Below are 20,647 nucleotides of genomic sequence, written 5' to 3'. Positions count from 1 at the left end.
ATTGCTTGCTGTACCTGCATGTTAACTTTCAGTGATTTGTGTAGTCGTGTACAAGGACACCCAGGTCCCTCTGAACACAAACATTTCCCAATCTCTCACCATTTAAAAAAATACTCTGCTTTTCTATTTTTCATACCAAAGTGGATAACTTCACATTTCTCTACAGTATATTCCATTTGCCATGTTCCTGACCACTCACTTAGTGTCTATATCCCCTTGAAGCCTCTTTGCATCCTCCTCACAACTTACATTCCCACCCAACTTTGTATCATCAGCAAACTTGGATATATTACATTTGGTCCCCTCATCCAAGTCATTGATATAGATTGTGAATAGCTGAGGCCCAAGCACTGATCCTTGCGGTACCCCACTAGTTACAGCCTGCCAACTCGAAAATGACCCGTTTATTCCTACTCTCTGCTTTCTGTCCATTAATCAATCCTCAATCCATGCCAGCATATTACCCCCAATCCCATGAGCCCTAATTTTGTTTAATAACCTCTTGTGTGGCACCTGAGTATAATGGGCAGCCGATCCAGTACTGCCAGCTTTTCATCCCCAATAAAGTTGAAAATTACATCCTATATGAATGTAAGTTCTTTCTTTCCTTCTATAGGCTGGCTAGTCTTAGCTGTGGGTAAACCTCTATGGGCTGATTTATGAGTTTGCGGTGCTGATAAGGAGTCTCGCTCATTGGAAGCACCTTCTGGAAATTCAGGCACATGCTGGCCACAATTTACCAACCATTAATTTTAGAATTAATTCTTCTGGGCAGTATGGATTTGTAAAATTACTTCTCTGGAGTCCATAATATGGGATGAAATCAGCAAACACAGAGCGGCATGGGCTAATCAGGAACAATCAGTATGGATTTGTAAAGAGCAGGTCATGCTTGACTAACATAATTGAATTATTGAGGAAATCACAGAGCTATAAATAAAGGGGATATGGTGACTTTTACATATTGATTTTGGAAAGCTGTAGATATCTTCTCAAGTTCAATGACATCAGCCACTCCTGTGAGCAGATCCCACACCCCTTAAGTGCTGGACTTGAATCTTAACAGTCTAATATCTACTTATATGTTCGTGTAATCCAGGGGATGTAACAATGTGTCCCTCTTGACATATGAATTGGATATCGTGAAGTCAAATTTCCATGAAGCACTCCTGGTCTCTCACCATAGCTTCAGCAGAAGATTGGCGAAAACCCTGGGGAAATGGCATAAAAGGCTGTTAATGTCGTTTCTCCGGAATTTCCACTGACTTCCCACCAAAGTTACGCGGGAGATCAGGAGAACTGCCTCAGAAATTTCAGGCAGGTATCTTTTGCTTCTCCAGTCATTTCAATAGGCAGAACTGATGAATGTGCTGGTAAGAAGAAGTCAGTGACCAATCAAGAAGCTAGTTTATTTTGCAGAATGCACGTGATGAGCAAAAGTTGCAGTTCCAGACTTTTTTTAAACTGCTCCTACAAGGCATCCTGCAACAACACAAAACAATAAAAACAAGCTACCATACCCTGAATAACAGACAAAATACTTATTTTTTTGTTTTATTTCCTTTTGGGTCAGCTTCTAGGTGGGAAAATGATCTATTTGGGCTGGATTTTCATTGAGGAGGCGGGACTACAACTTTTGGAGTTGTAGTCCCGCCTCCAGTGAGTTCTAGCCAACCCACGCGATTTAGACTTGATTGACCTTGTTGAACCCGCTCAGCAGGCCAATTAAGGGCCACCCAGCAACAGGTGACGTCACAGATTGAAATTTCATCTGTCAAGACCTTTTGACAGATGAAATATCAGCATTTCACAGCTGTTTGAAGCTGTCAAACACTGACAATCTGTACTCAAGGTTAATTCCTTCCTCTCAGGATGATTTAGAGATCTCCCCGGAACAGAAAGCAGAGGCTTCAGATTTTGACAGCTGGCGGCCATTCTGCTTTCTGTGACGGTGAGATGAGGGACTCCCGGGACCTGAAGGAAGGAAGGCTGTAAAGGTTAGTAGAACTTCTTTAAACACTTTACACAGACCAAACACACTTACCTCTGCACTCATGCACCCATCACTCACCTGAACACCGGACATCTCAAACCCTCCAAGTCCTTCATCCCGACAGTCCACCTCGCTAACTTGGCGTGGTTTGGAGCTGTCGGGAATCCCACATTTCAACAATGAAAATAGGGATTAGGCTAAAAACTGTTAACAGGCAGTTAATTGGCACTAATCCCCTTCCCACCTCGGGGAGGCGGGTCCGAGTGCAGGGCGGGTACTCGCCTCCTTTGAAACTGGCATGGAGGTGGGATGGGGTCGGGACCCCCGATTTCGGGATTTTAAAATCCCAAACACCTCCAATCCCAACTCCACGGCCCAATGAAAATCCAGCCCATTATATTTGAATCAAAAGCCAAATACTGAGGATGCTGGAAATCTGATTTGTTGGACGTAGAAACAGAAAATGCTGGAAATACTCAGCAGATCAGGCAGCATCTGTGGAGAGAGAAACAGAGTTAACGTTTCAGATGAAAGATCATCGACCTGAAACATTAACTCTGTTTCTCTCTCCACAGATGCTGCCTGAGCTGCTGAGTATTTCCAGCATTTTTTGTTTCTGCTATATCTTAATTCACAGCTCAGGCCCAGAACTGCCTCCCTGTAGGTTATGTGAGATCTCTTTGACCCTGAATTTGTTTTTTTTTCCTATTTTTTAGTTCTGATGTCAGGAAGTGAAATCTGACCAGATGATTCCCCTGGCAGCGATCCCTGCTGCGCTCAGAGGAATTGGATCAACACGACCAGACTTGGTGTGAATGATCACTGAAATCAAGCTAACTTTTACTGCCTGAAGCAATGACTGAATCCAAATCTACATCTCCCAGCCATACCGTCCTGCTAACTAAGGGGGAAAAATTCAATATCGCCACATTTGGGGCGCCATTATCGGCCGTGTGCAAAGTTTAGCGCCTGGCGCTAATTATCGCCTCCGACAGCAAACTTGGCTTTTATCGCCCCTGAAGGTGATTGGAGCACTAAATCAGGCGCTTCACACCTATCTTAAGGCGCAAAGGCCGAGCAGCGAGGCGCTACCTCAGAGCGCTGGCGAAGCAAGGAAGGGAAAATCAGAATGAACCTGCAAAGTACTGCTCAGTACCCAAAAGCCCTTCACACAGCGTTGAATCTCTCAGAATGTGTGTGAAAATGTCACCAACAAAAAAAGGCAGGAAGCGGTCACCTTTAAATAGTGCTCCCCTAGTCCATTTCTGACTGCAAAACACTCCCCTCAACCTGTCGTTGCTAATGGCAGGCGGTAAGGCAGGGGGCGCCACTCAATATCCAGTCCTGGGCGCTACCGGGGCGTTGCGCACTTGACTGACATCACGATCTGCCGGCGCAGGAGATCGTGGTGGTAGTGTTTATCGCCGCCGCTAAATGTCTAGTTAATTTCGCGAGCGGTGCAAATATCGCCGCACCCGGGCGCGAGTTGCTTTGTGCCCCATTAGCGCCCTCTTAAGGCGCTAACGGGAGGCGCAAACAACTGAATTTTCCCCCCTTAATCCCTTGAGAGCTTAGCTTAACTCAAAAGTAGCATTTTTAACATATAGCAGGGTCCCCATGTGGCACCATCGTCTGAAATGTGACAGTGCCACATAAGAGACTTAAGAAAATTAAGGCACATGGTATGAAAAGGGACATAGCCACATGGATGGAGAGGTGGCTTGGAGACAGAAAGGAGAGAAGAGAGATAAATGGATATTGGATTGCAGGAAGTGGATGATGATGTGCCCTTCAGATCTGTGGTGGGACTTCTGTTTTTCATTTACATAAATGATTTGGATATAGACGGAAGAGTAACAGACTTTTGACAGGAGTTTGCTTAGTAATAAGCTTTAAAGGTAATTTTGGCCCAGAAATTTGGGTCCCAACGCGTGAGTACGCACGGGGTACTCACGCGTGGACCCGATGGAAGTGCCGGTTTCTTGCATGCACTGCGCATGCGCGGGAAACTGGCACTTCCATTCCTCTGAACGAAGGGGTTCAGAGGTCGAACGCGTGCACGCGGGAGTCTGCGCGTGCACTTTAAACTTATGTTTTTTTTACAGGTTTCTCCGTGAGGGTAAGTCTTTAGATTTTAGAAATGTAAAAACCAGGCGTAAGGCCTGCATTTTAAAAGGTAAGTGGTCAATTAATTAAAATTAAAACATTTTTTCCACAGGTTTATTATTTATAAATACTTTAAAGCAAGGTACGGGGGGCACGGTGGCATAGTGGTTAGCACTGTTGCCTCACAGCGCCAGGGACCCAGGTTCAAATCTGGCCTCGGGCGACTGTCTGTGTGGAGTTTGCACATTCTCCCTGTGTCTGCGTGGGTTTCCTCCGGGTGCTCCGGTTTCCTCCCACAGTCCAAAGATGTGCAGGTTAGGTTGATTTGGCTATGATAAATTGACCCTTAGTGTTAGGGGATTAAATACGTGGGATTACGGGGATAGGGTGGGATATGTGTCGGTGCAGGCTCGATGGGCCGAAGTGGCCTCTATCTGCACTGTAGATTCTGTGATTCTGTGAAGGTAAGTTTATTTTTAGCCCCGTTTTTTTATAAAAAAATTTTTTTCAAAAATTTAAATTATTGTTTAAAATAGTTATTTAATGTAATTTATAGTTTATTTAAAAAGTGTGATGTTTTTTAAAAATTTATTTGAAGGTTTACTGTTATTTTGGGGCCCGTAAAATCATAAGTTTAGACAGGTCTTCCTGTCAATCTTATGAATGGGCTTTTCCCTCCTCTGATTGGCTGCCCATGGCTCACGTGATCCCAGGGGACACATTGCACTAACTACGCCCCTGGGACACGCAAGCATAGCGCGCCGGGAGTTGGAGCAGGCCCCGGAGCGGAATTCCATGGGAGCCCAGAGCTCAACTGCCGGCGCGCAAGGTAAGTGCAGGTCGGGGGCTTGCACCCACGGGAAGCCCCCGACCCAAATTTCTGGGCCAATATTGAGTTAATAGTGATAGAATTTAGACATATTGAATATTATTAATAATAGTGTAAAAATATATTTTTACTTAGGTGCTTGCTTCAGACTGAAATATCCCGAATTGGCCTTGGCTGTTGAAAGTTGTTTGAAAGGACTGCTGCTTTCATTTTGCTGCGATAATTACCGAGATGAGCAGGTGCTACAGACTTTGATGTCTCGATATTTCAATTCAGGAAAACGACCCCAAATTAATGTGTGTGAGTTTGCAAATCAAGTATACAATGTAAAAGACAGGTATGTTTCAAGATTCTTATTTCTTAAATATCTGACCTTTTATTGAGGCTTTTTTGTACAAAAAAGTTGTAAAGTAAACCATTAGATAAACAATATTAATTAGATGTACTATTAAGGTAGCTGTACAGGTATAATTATTTGTATGCATTTGTCCACTTTGTCAACAGGAGTTGATAAAGGTTAGCGCTGTGCTTGTGTATGTGACATTATAGTGTTGCACTGTACAGTGCGTGTTGAGTCACTGGTGTAATAGTTCAGTCTCATGATAGAGAAAAAAAACATTGTGCATTGCCCTCTATTCCTAGCAACCTTTTCAACTGTTGCTCACCTTGATGACGTACATGAGAAAAGTTTTGTGCTCGGAGGTACTCATGGTGATACTAATAATTAAGTCAGTTAGGTGACAGTATACACGATTATGGAAAGCTTCATAGCAGGGAATGGGATTTGTCAAAAATGACTACCAATACTCTGGCCCTGGTCTTTGATATAGTGGCTCTTCACTGTTATATTCATTGTTTTTGAAGCTTTACTAGGGAGACTGTCTAAAATCCAAATTGAATTTATATTTTTCTCTTTAAAGAGCTGTTCATCATCCAGATTTCCCAACAGCTCTTGATTCCTTAGAAATAAACAACCCAGTGGTGGCAAACTGTTTGATTGACATGAGAGGCATAGAAAAAATCCTGCTAATCAAAGTAAGTCCCTTTGCAGTTTTCTTTCTATAGAATTCCATTTGTGGCTGTGGAAATTTATAATTAGGAAGATGATTGACTAAATTAAGCTAAGTTGTATTTTAATGGTGAATTGCGTATTGGAGCACATTTAACTTGAGCTATTTTATTTTCAAAACCATCAAGTTTGCTGTGTTGCTTGGCTCAGTGATAGCACTCTCACCTCTCAGTCAGAAGGTCATGGATTTAAGCCGTGCTCCAAGATCTGCGCACGCAATCTGGACAAACACTTCAGTGAGGGATTGCTGAATTGTTGGAGGTCTTTTGGATGAGACATTAAACCATGGTCCAATCTGTCTGTTCAGGTGAACATGAAATATCCCATGGCACTATTTCAAAGAAGAGCAGGACATTTTTCCAGTGTCGTGGAAAATATTCCTCCCTCAGCCAAAACAAACAAAAATGGATCAGCTGGTCATTCATCTCATTGCTGTTTGTGGCACTTTGCCTTGCTTAACATGAATGTCACATTTACCGGCGTGTCAATAGTGACTACATTTCAAAAGTAATTCCATAGCATATGAAATATTTGGAACATCCCAAGGATGTGAAAGGTTCAGGTTTGTTTCCTTTATACAGTGGAGATGAATGTTGTAATTTTGAAGACAAAAGTTGTGGTTAAAGAGAATCTGTAGTGTATGTACCTTTAAGAGAGAACTACATTTACAGCTCCTGTATACTGTAGTACCAGCAGTGACCACACCTGTATATAAGCCTTGAGCATGCCTCTGTACTCCCAGTCTTGAGACTACCCTACTCCAGTAAACACCTGTTGATTGTTAAGTTACAGCATCCGTGCAGTTATTGGAAAACATCATACTCTCAGAATCATGGATCTAACAGTGGCGACGAGTGTCGATTCGAATCTACCTGCAACTCTGCATTTCCCTTCAAGGATTCGCTCTGGGAGGGCGGTGGAAGAAAGTCGAGGCCAGAAGCACGGGCGTCGACCACGAGCAACCGCCCAGTCGTCCGGCAGAGAGTGAACATCGCAAGGGAGGCTGTTGAGAGCCAGGCTTGGTTCCCCAGCCACGACGATCCAGCAACAGACTGGCAACAGGTACAGCGCAGACCCTTCCCGGACAGCGGCGGCTGGAGCCGACCGACGGCAGAGAAAAAGCCGAGCAGCATCAACGGGGTAAGAGAGAGGGTGAAGCGCACAGGGCGCAGCCGGGGGTTGAAAACCGAGCGGCGTCGAGGAAAAACAAAACAGAGAGAGAGAGAGGGTATAGCAGCAGCCGGGTTCAGGACCGAGCGGCGGAAACGGGAAAGGCGCACAGGAAAACGCGCAGAGCACAGCCAGGGCTCAAGGGCTGAACAGTGTCCGCAGGGAGAAGAAGGGAGAGCGCGGGAGATGCCATTGAGCTGCGGAGAAGAAGGAAGAGCGTGGGAGACGCCATTTTGTGCCAGCGGAGAAGAAGGGAGAGCGCGGGAGACGTCACTTTTGACAGTTAAATCACACCCAGGGATGCCAAAGAGTGGCAGTATCTCTACGTTCGACAATGAAGTCGAAGATTGGGCGACATATGCGGAAGGCATTGAGGTGTACTGCAGGGTGAATGAAGTGCCAGATGCTAGGAAAGCACTGGTTTTGTTAAATTCCATGGGTGCAAAAACTTATGGCTTACTGCGAAACCTAATAACCCCAGAGAAGCCCGTGAATAAGAATTTCAAAAGCATAGTAGAAATCCTACAGGACCACTTAAACCCCACACCGCTGCTGATAGCAGAAAGATTTAAGTTCCACAAAAGGAACCAGCATAAAGACGAAAGTAATGCTGAGTACTTAACGGAACTGCGCAAGCTATCGAAACACTGCCAGTTTGGAGTGGGACTAGCAGATACGTTAAGGGACAAGTTTGTGTGTGGGCTTCAAAGTGAAGGAACCCAGAAACGGCTTCTATCAGAAAAGGATCTTACGCTGGACAAGGCTTTCAGCATGGCAGTATCACACGAAGCAGCCGCAAGGGGCGCTGCAGAGATACAACGGAGACCGCAAGAATATGGCACCAATGAAATGTCACATGGAACAGGGAAGTGTTATCGCTGCGGCAGAACAACACATGACCAGAAGGATTGTTGGTTCAAGGACCAAGTGTGCAGACAGTGTGGAAAAGCAGGACACATAGTAAGAGTCTGCAGGTCAGGGAAGAAAACCAACAGCAAGAAATCTCCACAGGAGAAGTACAAAAAGGTACATAAGCTGATGGACAGTAGTTCAGACGAACAGAAAAGTGATACAGACTCCGGAAGCAAGGAGCTGGGTTGTCTGAAACTACATAAGGTAACCAAAATGGAGGATCACCAGACTATCTGGGTCACACTCAAGATAGACGGAGTCCAAGTGAAAATGGAATTGGACACAGGATCAGCCCTAACAGTCATAAACCAAAGTGACTACCAGCGGCTATTTTCACATATACCCTTGAAAGCTACAGAGATTGTCTTGAAGACGTACACGGGGCAAAAAGTCTACCCCAAAGGAAAAATAAGGGTGAAAGTGATATACAAAGGCCAGGAAATACCTAAAATGGACCTATATGTATTGCCAGATGGAGGACCACCACCACTATGACGTGAATGGATCCGGAAGATACAATTAGATTGGCATTCCATACAGGCACTGAAGGTTGAGGTCAAAAAGGATAAGAACATAAGAACATAAGAAATAGGAGCAGGAGTACGCCAATCGGCCCCTCGAGCCTGCTCCGCCATTCAGTAAGATCATGGCTGATCTGATCCTAACCGCCAATCTACTATCACAGAACAATCTCCTGAATCTAACAGAATTAGACACACGAAATAGGAGCAGGATCAGGCTACACGGCCCCTGGGCCCGCTCCGCTACCCACAGGGCCATGTCCGATCCGAACCTAGACTCGTGTCCAAATTCCTGCCCGCTCCCCGTAACCCTTAATTCCCTTTACTTCTAGGAAACTGTCTATTTCTGTTTTAAATGTATGTAATGATGTAGCTTCTACAGCTTTTTGGGGCAGCATATTCCATGGACCTACCACCCTCTGAGTGAAGTAGTTCCTCCTCATCTCAGTTTTGAAAGAGCAGCCCCTTATTCTAAGACTGTGCCCCCTAGTTCTAGTTTCAACCATCATCGGGAACATCCTCCCCGCATCCACTCGATCCAACCCCTTCACAATCTTATATGTTTCAATAAGATCGCCTCTCATTCTTCTGAACTCCAATGAGTAGAGTCCCAACCTACTCAACTTCTCCTCATATGTCCATCCCCTCATCCCCGGGATTAACCGAGTGAACCTTCTTTGCACTGACTCGAGAGCAAGTATGTCTTTTCTTAAGTATGGACACCAAAACTGTATGCAGTATTCCAGGTGCGGTCTCACCAATACCTTGTACAACTGAAGCAATACCTCCCTATTTTTATATTCTATCCCCCTAGCAATGAAAGCCAACATTCCATTGGCCTTCTTAATCACTTGCTGCACCTGCATACTAACCTTTTGAGTTTCGTGCACCAGGACCCCCAGATCCCTTTGTACTTCAGTACTTTCCAGTTTCTTGCCATTAAGATAATAACTTGCTCTACGATTTTTCCTGCCAAAGTGCATAACCTCACACTTTCCAGTATTGTATTCCATCTGCCAAATCTCTGCCCACTTACTTAGCCTGTCTATGTCCCCTTGCAGGTTTTTTATGTCCTCCTCACTCACTACTTTCCCTCCCATCTTAGTATCATCTGCAAACTTTGATATGTTACACTCGGTCCCCTCCTCCAAATCGTTAATATAGATTGTAAAGAGTTGGGGACCCAGCACTGACCCCTGCGGAACACCACTAGTTACTGATTGCCAGTCTGAGAATGAACCATTTATCCCAACTCTCTGCCTTCTGTTAGATAGCCAATCCTCTATCCATGCCAGAATATTACCCCCAATCCTGTGATTTTTTATCTTAAGCAATAATCTTTTGTGTGGCACCTTGTCAAATGCCTTTTGGAAGTCTAAATACACTACGTCCACTGGTTCCCCTTTATCCACCCTGTATGTTACTTCCTCAAAGAACTCCAGCAAATTTGTCAAACATGACTTCCCCTTCATAAAACCATGCTGACTTTGTCCTATTAAATTATGATCATCCAAATGTCCTGTTACTGTCTCCTTAATAATGGACTCCAAAATTTTACCTACCACAGATGTTAGGTTAACCGGTCTATAGTTTCCAGCCTTCTGTCTACTGCCCTTTTTAAATAAGGGTGTTACATTAGCAGTTTTCCAGTCTGCTGGGACCTTTGCTGAGTCCAGGGAGTTTGTCACGTGGAGAAGGTGCTCACTAGATTAAAGGAATATGGGCTATGAGCTAATCGCCACAAGTGCAAGTTTTTCCAGAAGCAGATCTCGTATTGTGGCCATGTTGTCACACCTGGACGACTGTCAAAAATGCTAACTGACGCAAAAGAAGTGTTCCAGGAGGGACTCGGAACACTAAAAGGTATAACAGCAATAATTCAAATAGAGGAAAATGCAAGCCCAAAGTTTCTTAAGGCCAGACCAGTGCCTTATGCGATCCGACCAGCCGTCGAAGCAGAGCTGGAAGGGTTGGAACTTTCAGGAGTACTGACCAAAGTAGACTGGAGCGAGTGGGCTACACCCATCATTCCTGTAATGAAGAGGTCGTTGAGTAATACGCCTGGGGAACCAAAGAAGGTCCGCATCTGTGGGGATTTTAAGGTGACAGTGAACCCAGTCCTTCACACAGTACAATATCCGCTTCCACGAATTGAGGATATTTTCGCCTCGCTATCTGGAGGTAAATGCTTCACCAAAATTGATCTAGCCCAGGCGTACTTGCAAATGGAGGTAGAAGAAGCCTCGAAGCAATACCTCACGATCAATACTCATAAAGGTCTCTACCAATACAACCGGCTGGTATTCGGGGTAGCATCGGCTCCGGCTATTTGGCAAAGGGCGATGGATCAAGTCCTGCAAGGGATTCCAGGGACCCAGTGTTATTTGGACGACATCCTGGTCACGGGCGAAAATGACAGTGATCACCTCGCCAACCTGGAGAAGGTGCTCACTAGATTAAAGGAATATGGGCTATGAGCTAATCGCCACAAGTGCGAGTTTTTCCAGAAGCAGATCTCGTATTGTGGCCAAGTTATTGATGAAGAGGGGTTACATAAGTACCCTGAAAAGATTGAGGCAGTAGCCAAGGCTCCAGCACCGGAAAATGTGTCACAACTGAGGTCGTTCCTCGGGCTGGTGAACTACTACCATAAGTTCTTACCAAATTTGTCTACAGTATTACATCCACTGAACACCCTACTGCAAACGGGGGTACCATGGAAGTGGAATGACGAACGTAAACGAGCTTTCCAGAAGTGCAAAGAATTGATCACATCAAAAGAGGTGTTGGCCCATTTCAACCCAGCACTACCAATTCGTTTGGCATGTGATGCATTACCCTATGGTATTGGAGCGGTGCTGTCGCACAAATTCCCAGACGGGTTGGAGAGGCCAGTAGCCTTTGCGTCTCGGTCACTAACCTCAGTCGAGCGCAACTACGCCCAGATTGACAGGGAGGCCCTCAGCCTAGTATGGGGAGTAAAAAAATTCAACCACTATCTGCATGGGCAGAAGTTCACCTTGCTGACTGACCACCAACCACTTGTCTCCATCTTTAATCCAAAGAAGGGCGTTCCGGTGATGACTGCACAACGGTTACAAAGATGGACCCTTTTTCTAGGGGTGAACCAATATGAAATAGAATATAAAGGCACGAAACAGCATGGAAACGCTGATGGGCTATCACGCCTGCCACTGCCTACTGTTGAGGAAGCACCAGCAGTGGACCCTATTGAGATATTTTATTTGTCAATAATTGAACGATTGCCAGTAACTAACGCGGATATAGAGAAGGAGACCCGCAATGATCCGACACTGTCTTGGGTATATGATTTGACGGTGAGGGGATGGCCAACACATGGCGACTCACTGTTGCCAGCATTCTCATCCAGAAGAGAACAGCTGTCAGTATGCCAGGGGACAGTGATGTGTGGATCCCGAGTGGTGATTCCACCCAAGTTAAGGGAGAGAGTGCTAAATTAGCTTCATGAAGGTCATCTGGGAGGGGTGAAAATGAAAAGTCTTGCTAGTGCTTATGTGTGGTGGCCGGGGATCGATCAACAAATCGAGGACCTAACCAAGAGCTGCTCAGGATGCCAGAAGGTCCAAAATGCACCACCACATGCCGCTCTACACCCATGGGAGTGGCCCTCCTCTCCATGGCAACGGGTGCATATTGATTTTGCTGGTCCATTCATGGACTCAATGTTCTTAATAGCAGTGGATGCTCAATCGAAATGGCCTGAGGTGATAAAAATGTCCTCAACCACTACAGAGAAAACGATTGCAGTCCTACGGACCATATTTGCCAGGAACGGCTTGCCAGAGCAGATTTGCTCTGATAATGGACCACAGTTTGTGTCCGAAGAGTTTCGGAAATTTATGAGAAGGAATGGGGTAAGGCATTACACATCCGCCCCGTATCATCCAGCTACAAATGGATTGGTTGAGAGGTTCGTACAAACCTTTAAAAAGGCGATAAATGCCATGTGCGATGATGAAATTCCACTACAGCATAAGGTGGACAGTTTCCTGTTAGCCTACAGAAATGCGACACATGCAGTTACCAACCAGACCCCGGCCATAATGTTCTTTAACCGAAGGTTGAGATCTTGTCTGGATTTGCTCAGACCAAATGTGCAAAGAAATGTTGAGGATAAACAATTCCAGCACATCAATGAGAAGCCGACAAGGAGCTTCAATGTAGGACAACCAGTCTTGGCCCGTGACTACTGAACAGAGAAATGGCAACCCGGAACGATATGCACAAGGCAGGGGCCATTAATGTACACAGTGGATGTCGGGGAGAACATTGTGAGACGCCACGTCGATCAGATCTTAGCGTCACAGGAACGAGTCAATCCCACGTCTCGCGTACCTGGGGATGAACCCGACACACCGGTAGCATCTACCTCAGAAACAGTAGCAGTGGAAACTGATGAACTAACCGACGAAAAGGGGCCAGAATCGCCTCCGCACCAAGAACAAGAACCTCAGGAAAGGCGCTATCCAGAAAGGATCAGGAAGCCGCCCCAAAGACTGAATCTATAAATGGACTATTTCTGTTTAATGTGCATGTTAAAGTGTTAATTGTTATTTGAATATTATGGGTGCTGCTAATCTAAAAGGGGAGGAATTGTAGTGTATGTACCTTTTTAAGAGAGAACTACTTTTACAGCTCCTGTATACTGTAGCACCGGCAGTGACCACACCTGTATATAAGCCTTGAGCAGGCCTCTGTACTCCCAGTCTTGCGACTACCCTACTCCAGTAAACACCTGTTGATTGTTAAGTTACAGCATCCGTGTAGTTATTGGAAAACATCATACTCTCAGAATCACGGATCTAACAGAATCGTGTACCTTTTTGAATGTGAATCTGTTGTGCCTTGTTCACAAGTTACCTTTTGATTTTTTTTTAATGATAACCACTCATCCGTAATATAAGGTAGAATTTTAAATATGGAATTCTAGTCTTGGAGCTTCAGGCATCTGGCGTGCACACCGGGGATAGTTTTTGCAATCCCACATTCCGAGCAGGGGAGCACAAGTTGAACAATCGGAGCTATGAATCTGTAGCTCTGTCTCGCACCTGCACATTCCTGCAAGTGCAGCTCCCTGTTGGGAGTGCGAGATTGCGGAATTACCCCTGTTGGAATTCAGGCGCAGATTTTCCATCCATTAAATTGAATGTGCGGGAAAACCTGCGGGGCTTGCTGGCCTCCATGGCTGGATCATGCCCTGCACTCCCAGTGCACAAAGCTCTGTGATGGGAGTGTGTGTGTGTAAAATTTATCCCCTTTAGAATCCTTTGGTGGACTGCCAGATGATGTACTTTAGCGCTTACCTCTGAAAATGTTTATTTTGTGAAGTTAATGAAGTCTTTTAATGATGCGTGCATCCTTTAACCTCATATAATGCGGCAACATGTGAGAACGGGGGACTGGGCCACCATGTTCTTTTACAGGTGATAGATACAATGACAATTCTGTAAATAAAGACACCTTTTAGTGTTCAGTTAAACTTTGATGTAAAAAAAAGTTTGATTGCCGAATTTGAATTTCTTCATCCTGTTACTTTGGTTCCCCTGTACTTCATTTCAATTGATGAGCTTGCATAGGACTTTTTCCCATGCATTTCACAAAATTACCAAATATCACCTACCAGACAGACGAGAGCTCCATGAGCCACCTCTGTATCACTTATCTGTAGAGATGTGATAATCACAGGGACTCCTAATGGGATCTGCTTCCTACCAGGCCCAGACTACTATTGAATTACAAAATTTTAATAAGTAATTGAAAAGTAATTAAGAAGGAAGTCAACTTATGAAGTGACATAAGAAGTTAAATTTGAGGTGAAAAATTTCTGCTCCCATTAAGGAGGTAATTTTCCCCTTAACCAATTGATTAAAAAATCAGCCGGGCTGTGTTATAGGCAGATGATCGTACTGGCACTATTTTCCGATAGCTTCTCCACCCATGCAATGTTCCATGTCCCAGTGCTTAAGAGGAAAATTATCTACTAAATTTCAAACTTTGCACATCTCAATTTGTTGGTGGGTGTTAATTTTGCTGCAATCGAAGATGTAGTTCACTGCAGTTTTGTTCCTACAGTAGCATTTTAATATTTATAGAATATTTGCTGAATTATCAAATATTGATGCAATAGAGGACTTTTATAGCAGTAGGTCATGCATAGAACAAGGTGAATATCCAGATTATTTAATTACACTTTATAATAGGAGCAATATTGCTTTATGTCAAAATCTAACTGAACACTTAAATGTTTTCTTATTCATACAGTGTTCCATACATCTTTTGCTTGTAAAGGTGCATGACGAAAAATAAATGCTCGCAGCCCAGTCACCCTTTCTGGCCTAGTGGTACATAGATCTCTCCAGGAGCATCCGCTTTTATACTAAGCTGGTTGTTGTTTGAACTGTTTTGCTCTAGCAAGCTGTGAAATTTCAATTTTCATTTCTAGAGCAACAGCAGAGCTCGTGAAATTATGCAGCAGCAAAAGCCACCCTTGAACTGCAGAGAAGCCTTTACTGCAGCAGGTGACCAGGTCTTTACCAACCGCTACTACTCCACAGAAATGGACAGGGCAAGATACTTGGGTGCTGATGTGGAATCACAAATCAGGTTTGTAAATTTCTGGATCAACTATCTTGGTATTCCAACCTCTCAGAAAAAAATAGCAGTCTGAAGCAATAGGTCTTTAAAACTACGCTGGAAATGCAGCCCTGTTTTTATCTCCTCTTCACCCCCCCCCCCCCCCCACCTTCCCCCCCAACCAGCCCCTCTGGCTTGGTATATGTTCAATTATGTTACAGAATTTTGAGGTGATAAATGTGCTAATATTTGATACTACTTTCTATTATTAAAACAACTTACATTTGCACACACTGCTTGATTTACCAAACTTTACTTCCTGTTGTCACTCTTTCCATCACTGTTTTGTGTTGACCTTTTTCTATAATAAATTCTCAGTCCACATTTCTAATGGAAATTGCTTGTTACACTAATCACCCTGTAATTGCACAATTTGGCCACACTTTTCTCACACACATCACTCAAAATGTTTGTGAATTTTTCTTTACCTGTAAATTTTTGATCTGCCATTTTTTTCTCAGTAATTGCAATGTCTAATGTCTGAAATAAAAGTTTAATCAAAATGAAACATTCAAAAATGTCACAATACTATGATTAAATGTATCCATTGAATTGTCTTTTGTGGCTTTTATGCCTTCATTAAAGATTTTTCTTGAAAGCCTCAGTCTCTACTGAAAGCATAGGTGTGGCACTGGGATTGTGCTGTCTGAGTATGTACATTGTACCTAATTTCCTAAGATGCATCAGTACCATCCAGCCCACTGTATGGGTCAAGGGAGGTGGAAGCAAGAACTTAGTGGAGCTTCATGGGCTGTCATGGCTAGGGGCAGAGAAAAGGAAGGGATGGATACGTAAGAGGAATAAAATGATGCTAGTATCAGTTGATGCATACAGAAAAAAGAGGGTAAGAGTCCCCTGACTACCTTGCCCTTCCGGATGAGGTCATTGAAGTTCTTCCTGCACCAAACCCACATCCTCTTGACTGCACTGGGGCATTTATTCTGTCTTTCACCTCCTGCCAGACTCTTCTGCCCAATGATTTGTGAGCCCTATGGCCATAGCAGGGGAGGAGAACCTTCATTCTGCTCACCATCTTGTGCAGCAAGATGTCAACTAAATCTCCATCAAAGTGAGAGATCTTGCTTCCCCCAGCTTCTTTCAGTGCGGTCTGGTAACTTCCAGGTAGCCGCAACAAAGGTCAGTCAGCTTCAGCCAGGCAAGAGGTCACGGTTAGCAATCAGCTCAGTGTTTTCACATTGCAATTCACTTCAGTGACTGATGACGATGACCCTTTCAGCTGCTGCAGACCTTTATGTACTGCGGCAGCCCTAAATTGCATTAAAGCAGATATTTTATTTTCCATAAATGTAAACAATATTTGTCACTAAGGTTCTTTGTGTTACAGTCAGCTGGAAGTGGAAGTGAACAAAATGACGGCCCAGATGTTACACTATCGACAGCAGTTGCAGTCAATAGAGAAAGGAATCCAGCTAAATCATACTCGTATCAACAATAAACAGATACAAAGGAGACAAATCAGGGTCAGCAATTAAAAGTCAAAAGGAAAACATGACTGATTCTGTTTGTTTTAAGAATTTAAGTATTCAGTGATTGTTTATAAAAAAAAATAAACCCAAGACTAATCTCACCTATTTTGATTTCTGTTTCTTTCAGAAAAGAATAACCGAAATTATGCTAGAAATGACAGATTTAGAAAGTATTGAGGAGCTCCAGTCAGTGGATATTTCCACACTAGTGAGTGTCTTAATCATTTCTGAATTACTTGTATTTAGATATCAAATCTGTGCATACTATGTTTTAAATACTGCACTGAATATACGGGTGTTAATTTTTGTTTCATTTATTGTTGAATGTTTTCAGAGACCATGAAAATAAGTCAGTTATATAGGGCTGGGTGATAACTGACTCTCTTCTACTATGAATGCAATTTCCATTTTAATTTTAACTAGAAAGAAGAAGCCCAAGATATTTGGCACAGAATTGAATCTGCCAAGAATAAGTTGGAACAGGCAAGAAAGGATATGGATGAGCACCGAAAGATAGTAGATGAGGCAGAACAAAAGTACAAAGAGATAAAAGAGAAGGAACGTTCACTAGCAGAAGAAGCTGATTCAATAAAGGTGCAAATTAATTATGCAATGTTTTCTGACCTGTTATCAGCTTATAGATGTTTAGTGAAAAATAATTAATGTACTTATCCTCCTAACAGGAAGTACAAAGTAAGATTGGCACAGAGGTTGAAAAATATAATTACCATAAAAGGCATTCCGAAGAGGAAATAAAGAAACACTTGGATGGAATAGAAAAACTAAAGGAGAGACTGGAAAATAAAGAAAAGATTTTAAAGGTAGGCACATATTTCTCTACTAGGCCTGATGTTTTACCTTAAAGCAGTGATCACAGCTAATTCAAAAGCAAAATACTGCAGGTGTTGGAAATCTGAAATAAAAATAGAAAATGCTAGAAATGCTCAGCAGGTCAGGCAGCATTTGTGGAGAGAGAAACAGAGCTGATGTTTCAGGTTGATGACGAAATCACAATATTGTGAAACAAAGTGGAAGGGGGAAAAATGTGTCCCCTTAGCGCCGCCAGTAGATGGCACTAATGCGGCGGTGAGAGCTGTAACAACAGCTCCTGTCGAAACCAGCACCGCACGCCAAATTGGGACCCCATAGCGTTGCCAGTAACAGTGATCGCTGGAGACGTCAACATCACGGAGATCGTGACGTCATTGAGTGCAACGCTCACTGAACGCCTGATCTGCCAAACTGCTTCTCGCCACTTACCTCACTGCCTGGAGTTAACAATGACGGAGAGCTGGCGTGCAGCACCAGGAAGCTGGCTCCAGGGACATTATTTAAAGAGATCAGCCCCAATCACTCGCACCTGACAGGTTAGTGAAGTTTCAGTGCCTGTGTGTTAGTTCCTGATACTGCAACAGTTTTATTTAGTGATTTGAAGGTTCTTTGGTATCAGGAGTGTTGTGGCAAATAGAAAAGTGCTAAATTTATTCTTGAAAGGTTCAATGCACAACATTTGCTAAAAGTCATGGGGGCTGTACTGGCAGTCCAACTCGCCCTCCAGGATCTATGGCAGAGGGAGCGGAGGCAACGAGGAAGATGGGAACATGTGTGCAGAGGGAGGAGGAAGAAGACGAGGAACAAGAGGGAGGGAGGGAGGGAGGAGGCAGCCGGACAATCTGGCTTCTGGACGGGTGGTCCATGACTGGCTCATCAGACTCTGATTTGAATGAATGAAACCCCAGATCCCCGTTGCTCACCACATGCCCATAATATCATCCCTGTGTCATGCCCTATCACCGCGTCCTCCTGGGCAGAAAGGTGAAATGAGAGAGCCCACAAAATATTCCAAACTCTATTATAAATTTATGCATAAACATATATATCATATGCATTCTAATAACTAATGACCCTTGTGCCTGCCATAGTTGAATAGCTGTCATTATGTGCAAGGTGTGAAATGTGGGTGTGAGTGTTGGTAGGTAGAGATTGTTGGTGGGTGAGTGCATTGAGCGGTGTGTGAATTTTGTGGTACAGGTGATGGTATGTAGCATTTGTTGAAGCCTTCACTCACCCTGACCACTCGTGTGAGCTTGTTAAACTTCCTCCTGTACCGTGTGTGGGTCCTGGGAACCACAGTGCTGCCCATGATGTGGTGTGCTACCTCCCTCCACATCGTCCGGCGGACTTTAAAGAGCCCAAGAGGGACTTTCCAATGATTCACAGAATGCTTATTCGTCAACCTGAGATGTTAAACCGATGCCCTGTCTGCTCCCTCAGGTGACGTAAAAGATCCCATGGCACTATTTCGAAGAAGAGCAGTGGAGTTATCCCCAGTGTCCTGGCCATTATTTATCCCTCAACCAACATCATTAAAACAGATTATCTGGTCATTATCACATTGCTGTTTGTGGGAGCTTGCTGTGTGCAAATTAGCTGCTGTATTTCCTACATTACAACAGTGACTGCACTTCAAAAAAGCACTTCATTGGCTGTAAAGTACCTAGGGGCATTCTGAGGTTGTGAAAGGTCCTCTATAAATGCAAGTCTTTCTTTTTAATTCTCTGCAGATTTTGGTCATTTTTCTTCTTCTTTGTCAGCTGCTTACCACCTACCTCTGCATCTTTTGGTGTGAGCCCCCCCCCTTCATTCTAAAGCGGGCACAGTGGGGGTGAAATTCATCTTGGGCTGTAGTGCAAAATGGGCAGTAGCAAATCGACAGCCCCTTTTACACCCCGCCTGGACAGAATGTCAACAGGTTGATGATTTGGTATTACCTATATATATTCCAAGGAAAAAGAGGTGGAGTAATGGAAGGAGGCCAGTCTGGTCAAGCAGCACCAGAGGCACATGACACCCACTTGCCAGTGCCCCCACACTGAGATGCTCCTATCTCTAGATGTCCAAGCAGCAGTGCTTGTGGACATTGTGCGAGATAAAGGAAACCATCAATGATTTATACCATATACTGCAACCTGACCAACAGCCCACTTCCACCATCAGTAACAGTAGCTGTGCACAGATGTATTAAGCAAGTCATTGATGCATTGTTTGCTAGAGTAAGCCATTTCATCCACTTCACCATGATAAGCGGCAGCAGCATGACTGAACACTGCAATTTCATATTGTGGCAGAATTCCTGAAGTTCCAAGGAGTAATAGATTGCACCCACTTGGTCATATGTACTCCCTTCATCAATCCCATCACCTACATCAATAGGAACTGATTCTCATCTCTGAATTTCCAACGAGTAGCAGATCATGCAAGTGAATCCTTGCTTTCCTGCATGTTGCCACAATGCCTTTGTTGTAAGGCAGTAGTATTTCTGATCCTAAAAAGGCATCTTTGGGTGGCTCCCGGGAGATTAATGTTGTTCTCCACAGCTATGACTGATGACACACCTGTGCGCTTTCGTAGTACACCAGCTGAGCACTGCTATAAGGAGGTCCAGAGCACACTATTGGAATGTTGAAGACATATGTCAGGTGCCTGGAACACTTTGGGGCTGCTCTGGAATATAGTCCAGGATTGCAATTGTGCTGCATAGCATTGCCATACAAACATGCCTCATCATGGAGGCCTTGGAGAAGGAAGGCACCCAAAGACAGCAGTGATTTAACTAGAGGAGCAACAGCAGCCTGAAGGGGACATGGAGGAGAACCTATTGCTGGCTGCAAAAGACTCATGCTACTCTCCGCTTTCCTTTGACTTCCACATCTGTCTAAGTGCATTAACAGTCCTGGCTAAATCTTCCCTTCTCCCTTCACATAGCTGTCATGATCTAAAGAATCTTCCCATGCACTTCCCAATCAAAGCACTTGATGAAAGTCACTTCCCAACCTTGGCAGCAGTAACCTTCACGGTCGCTGATTGAGCTGTCCCTATCCTGGG

At 44.1% G+C, this 20,647-nt stretch overlaps 1 protein-coding gene across 5 annotated transcripts in view; it reads left to right on the top strand.

Annotated features, from left to right (window-relative positions):
* Nucleotides 1-20,647, top strand: part of LOC147112490 (structural maintenance of chromosomes protein 6-like) — a 214,879-nt gene that overhangs the window by 144,598 nt on the left and 49,634 nt on the right. For all 5 annotated transcript variants that reach the window (XR_015079510.1, XM_085996783.1, XM_085996782.1 and 2 more), the window contains 7 exons: nucleotides 5,064-5,265; nucleotides 5,849-5,963; nucleotides 15,085-15,245; nucleotides 16,621-16,756; nucleotides 16,890-16,970; nucleotides 17,186-17,356; nucleotides 17,446-17,583. Coding sequence is in view for 4 of the 5 variants with exons in the window: in XM_085996783.1 (XP_085852909.1) it covers nucleotides 5,064-5,265; nucleotides 5,849-5,963; nucleotides 15,085-15,245; nucleotides 16,621-16,756; nucleotides 16,890-16,970; nucleotides 17,186-17,356; nucleotides 17,446-17,583 (1,004 nt within the window). In the remaining variant the exon portion in view is untranslated. The remainder of the gene's footprint in view (nucleotides 1-5,063; nucleotides 5,266-5,848; nucleotides 5,964-15,084; nucleotides 15,246-16,620; nucleotides 16,757-16,889; nucleotides 16,971-17,185; nucleotides 17,357-17,445; nucleotides 17,584-20,647) is intronic.

The sequence above is a fragment of the Somniosus microcephalus genome, chromosome 9, assembly GCF_052327205.1.
Source record: "Somniosus microcephalus isolate GS21.2 chromosome 9, FLI_Smic_1.0, whole genome shotgun sequence".
In the NCBI taxonomy this organism is placed as follows: Eukaryota; Metazoa; Chordata; class Chondrichthyes; order Squaliformes; family Somniosidae; genus Somniosus; species Somniosus microcephalus.
Note: the sequence above shows the minus strand (reverse complement) of the source record. Positions and strands in the feature narration are given on the sequence as shown.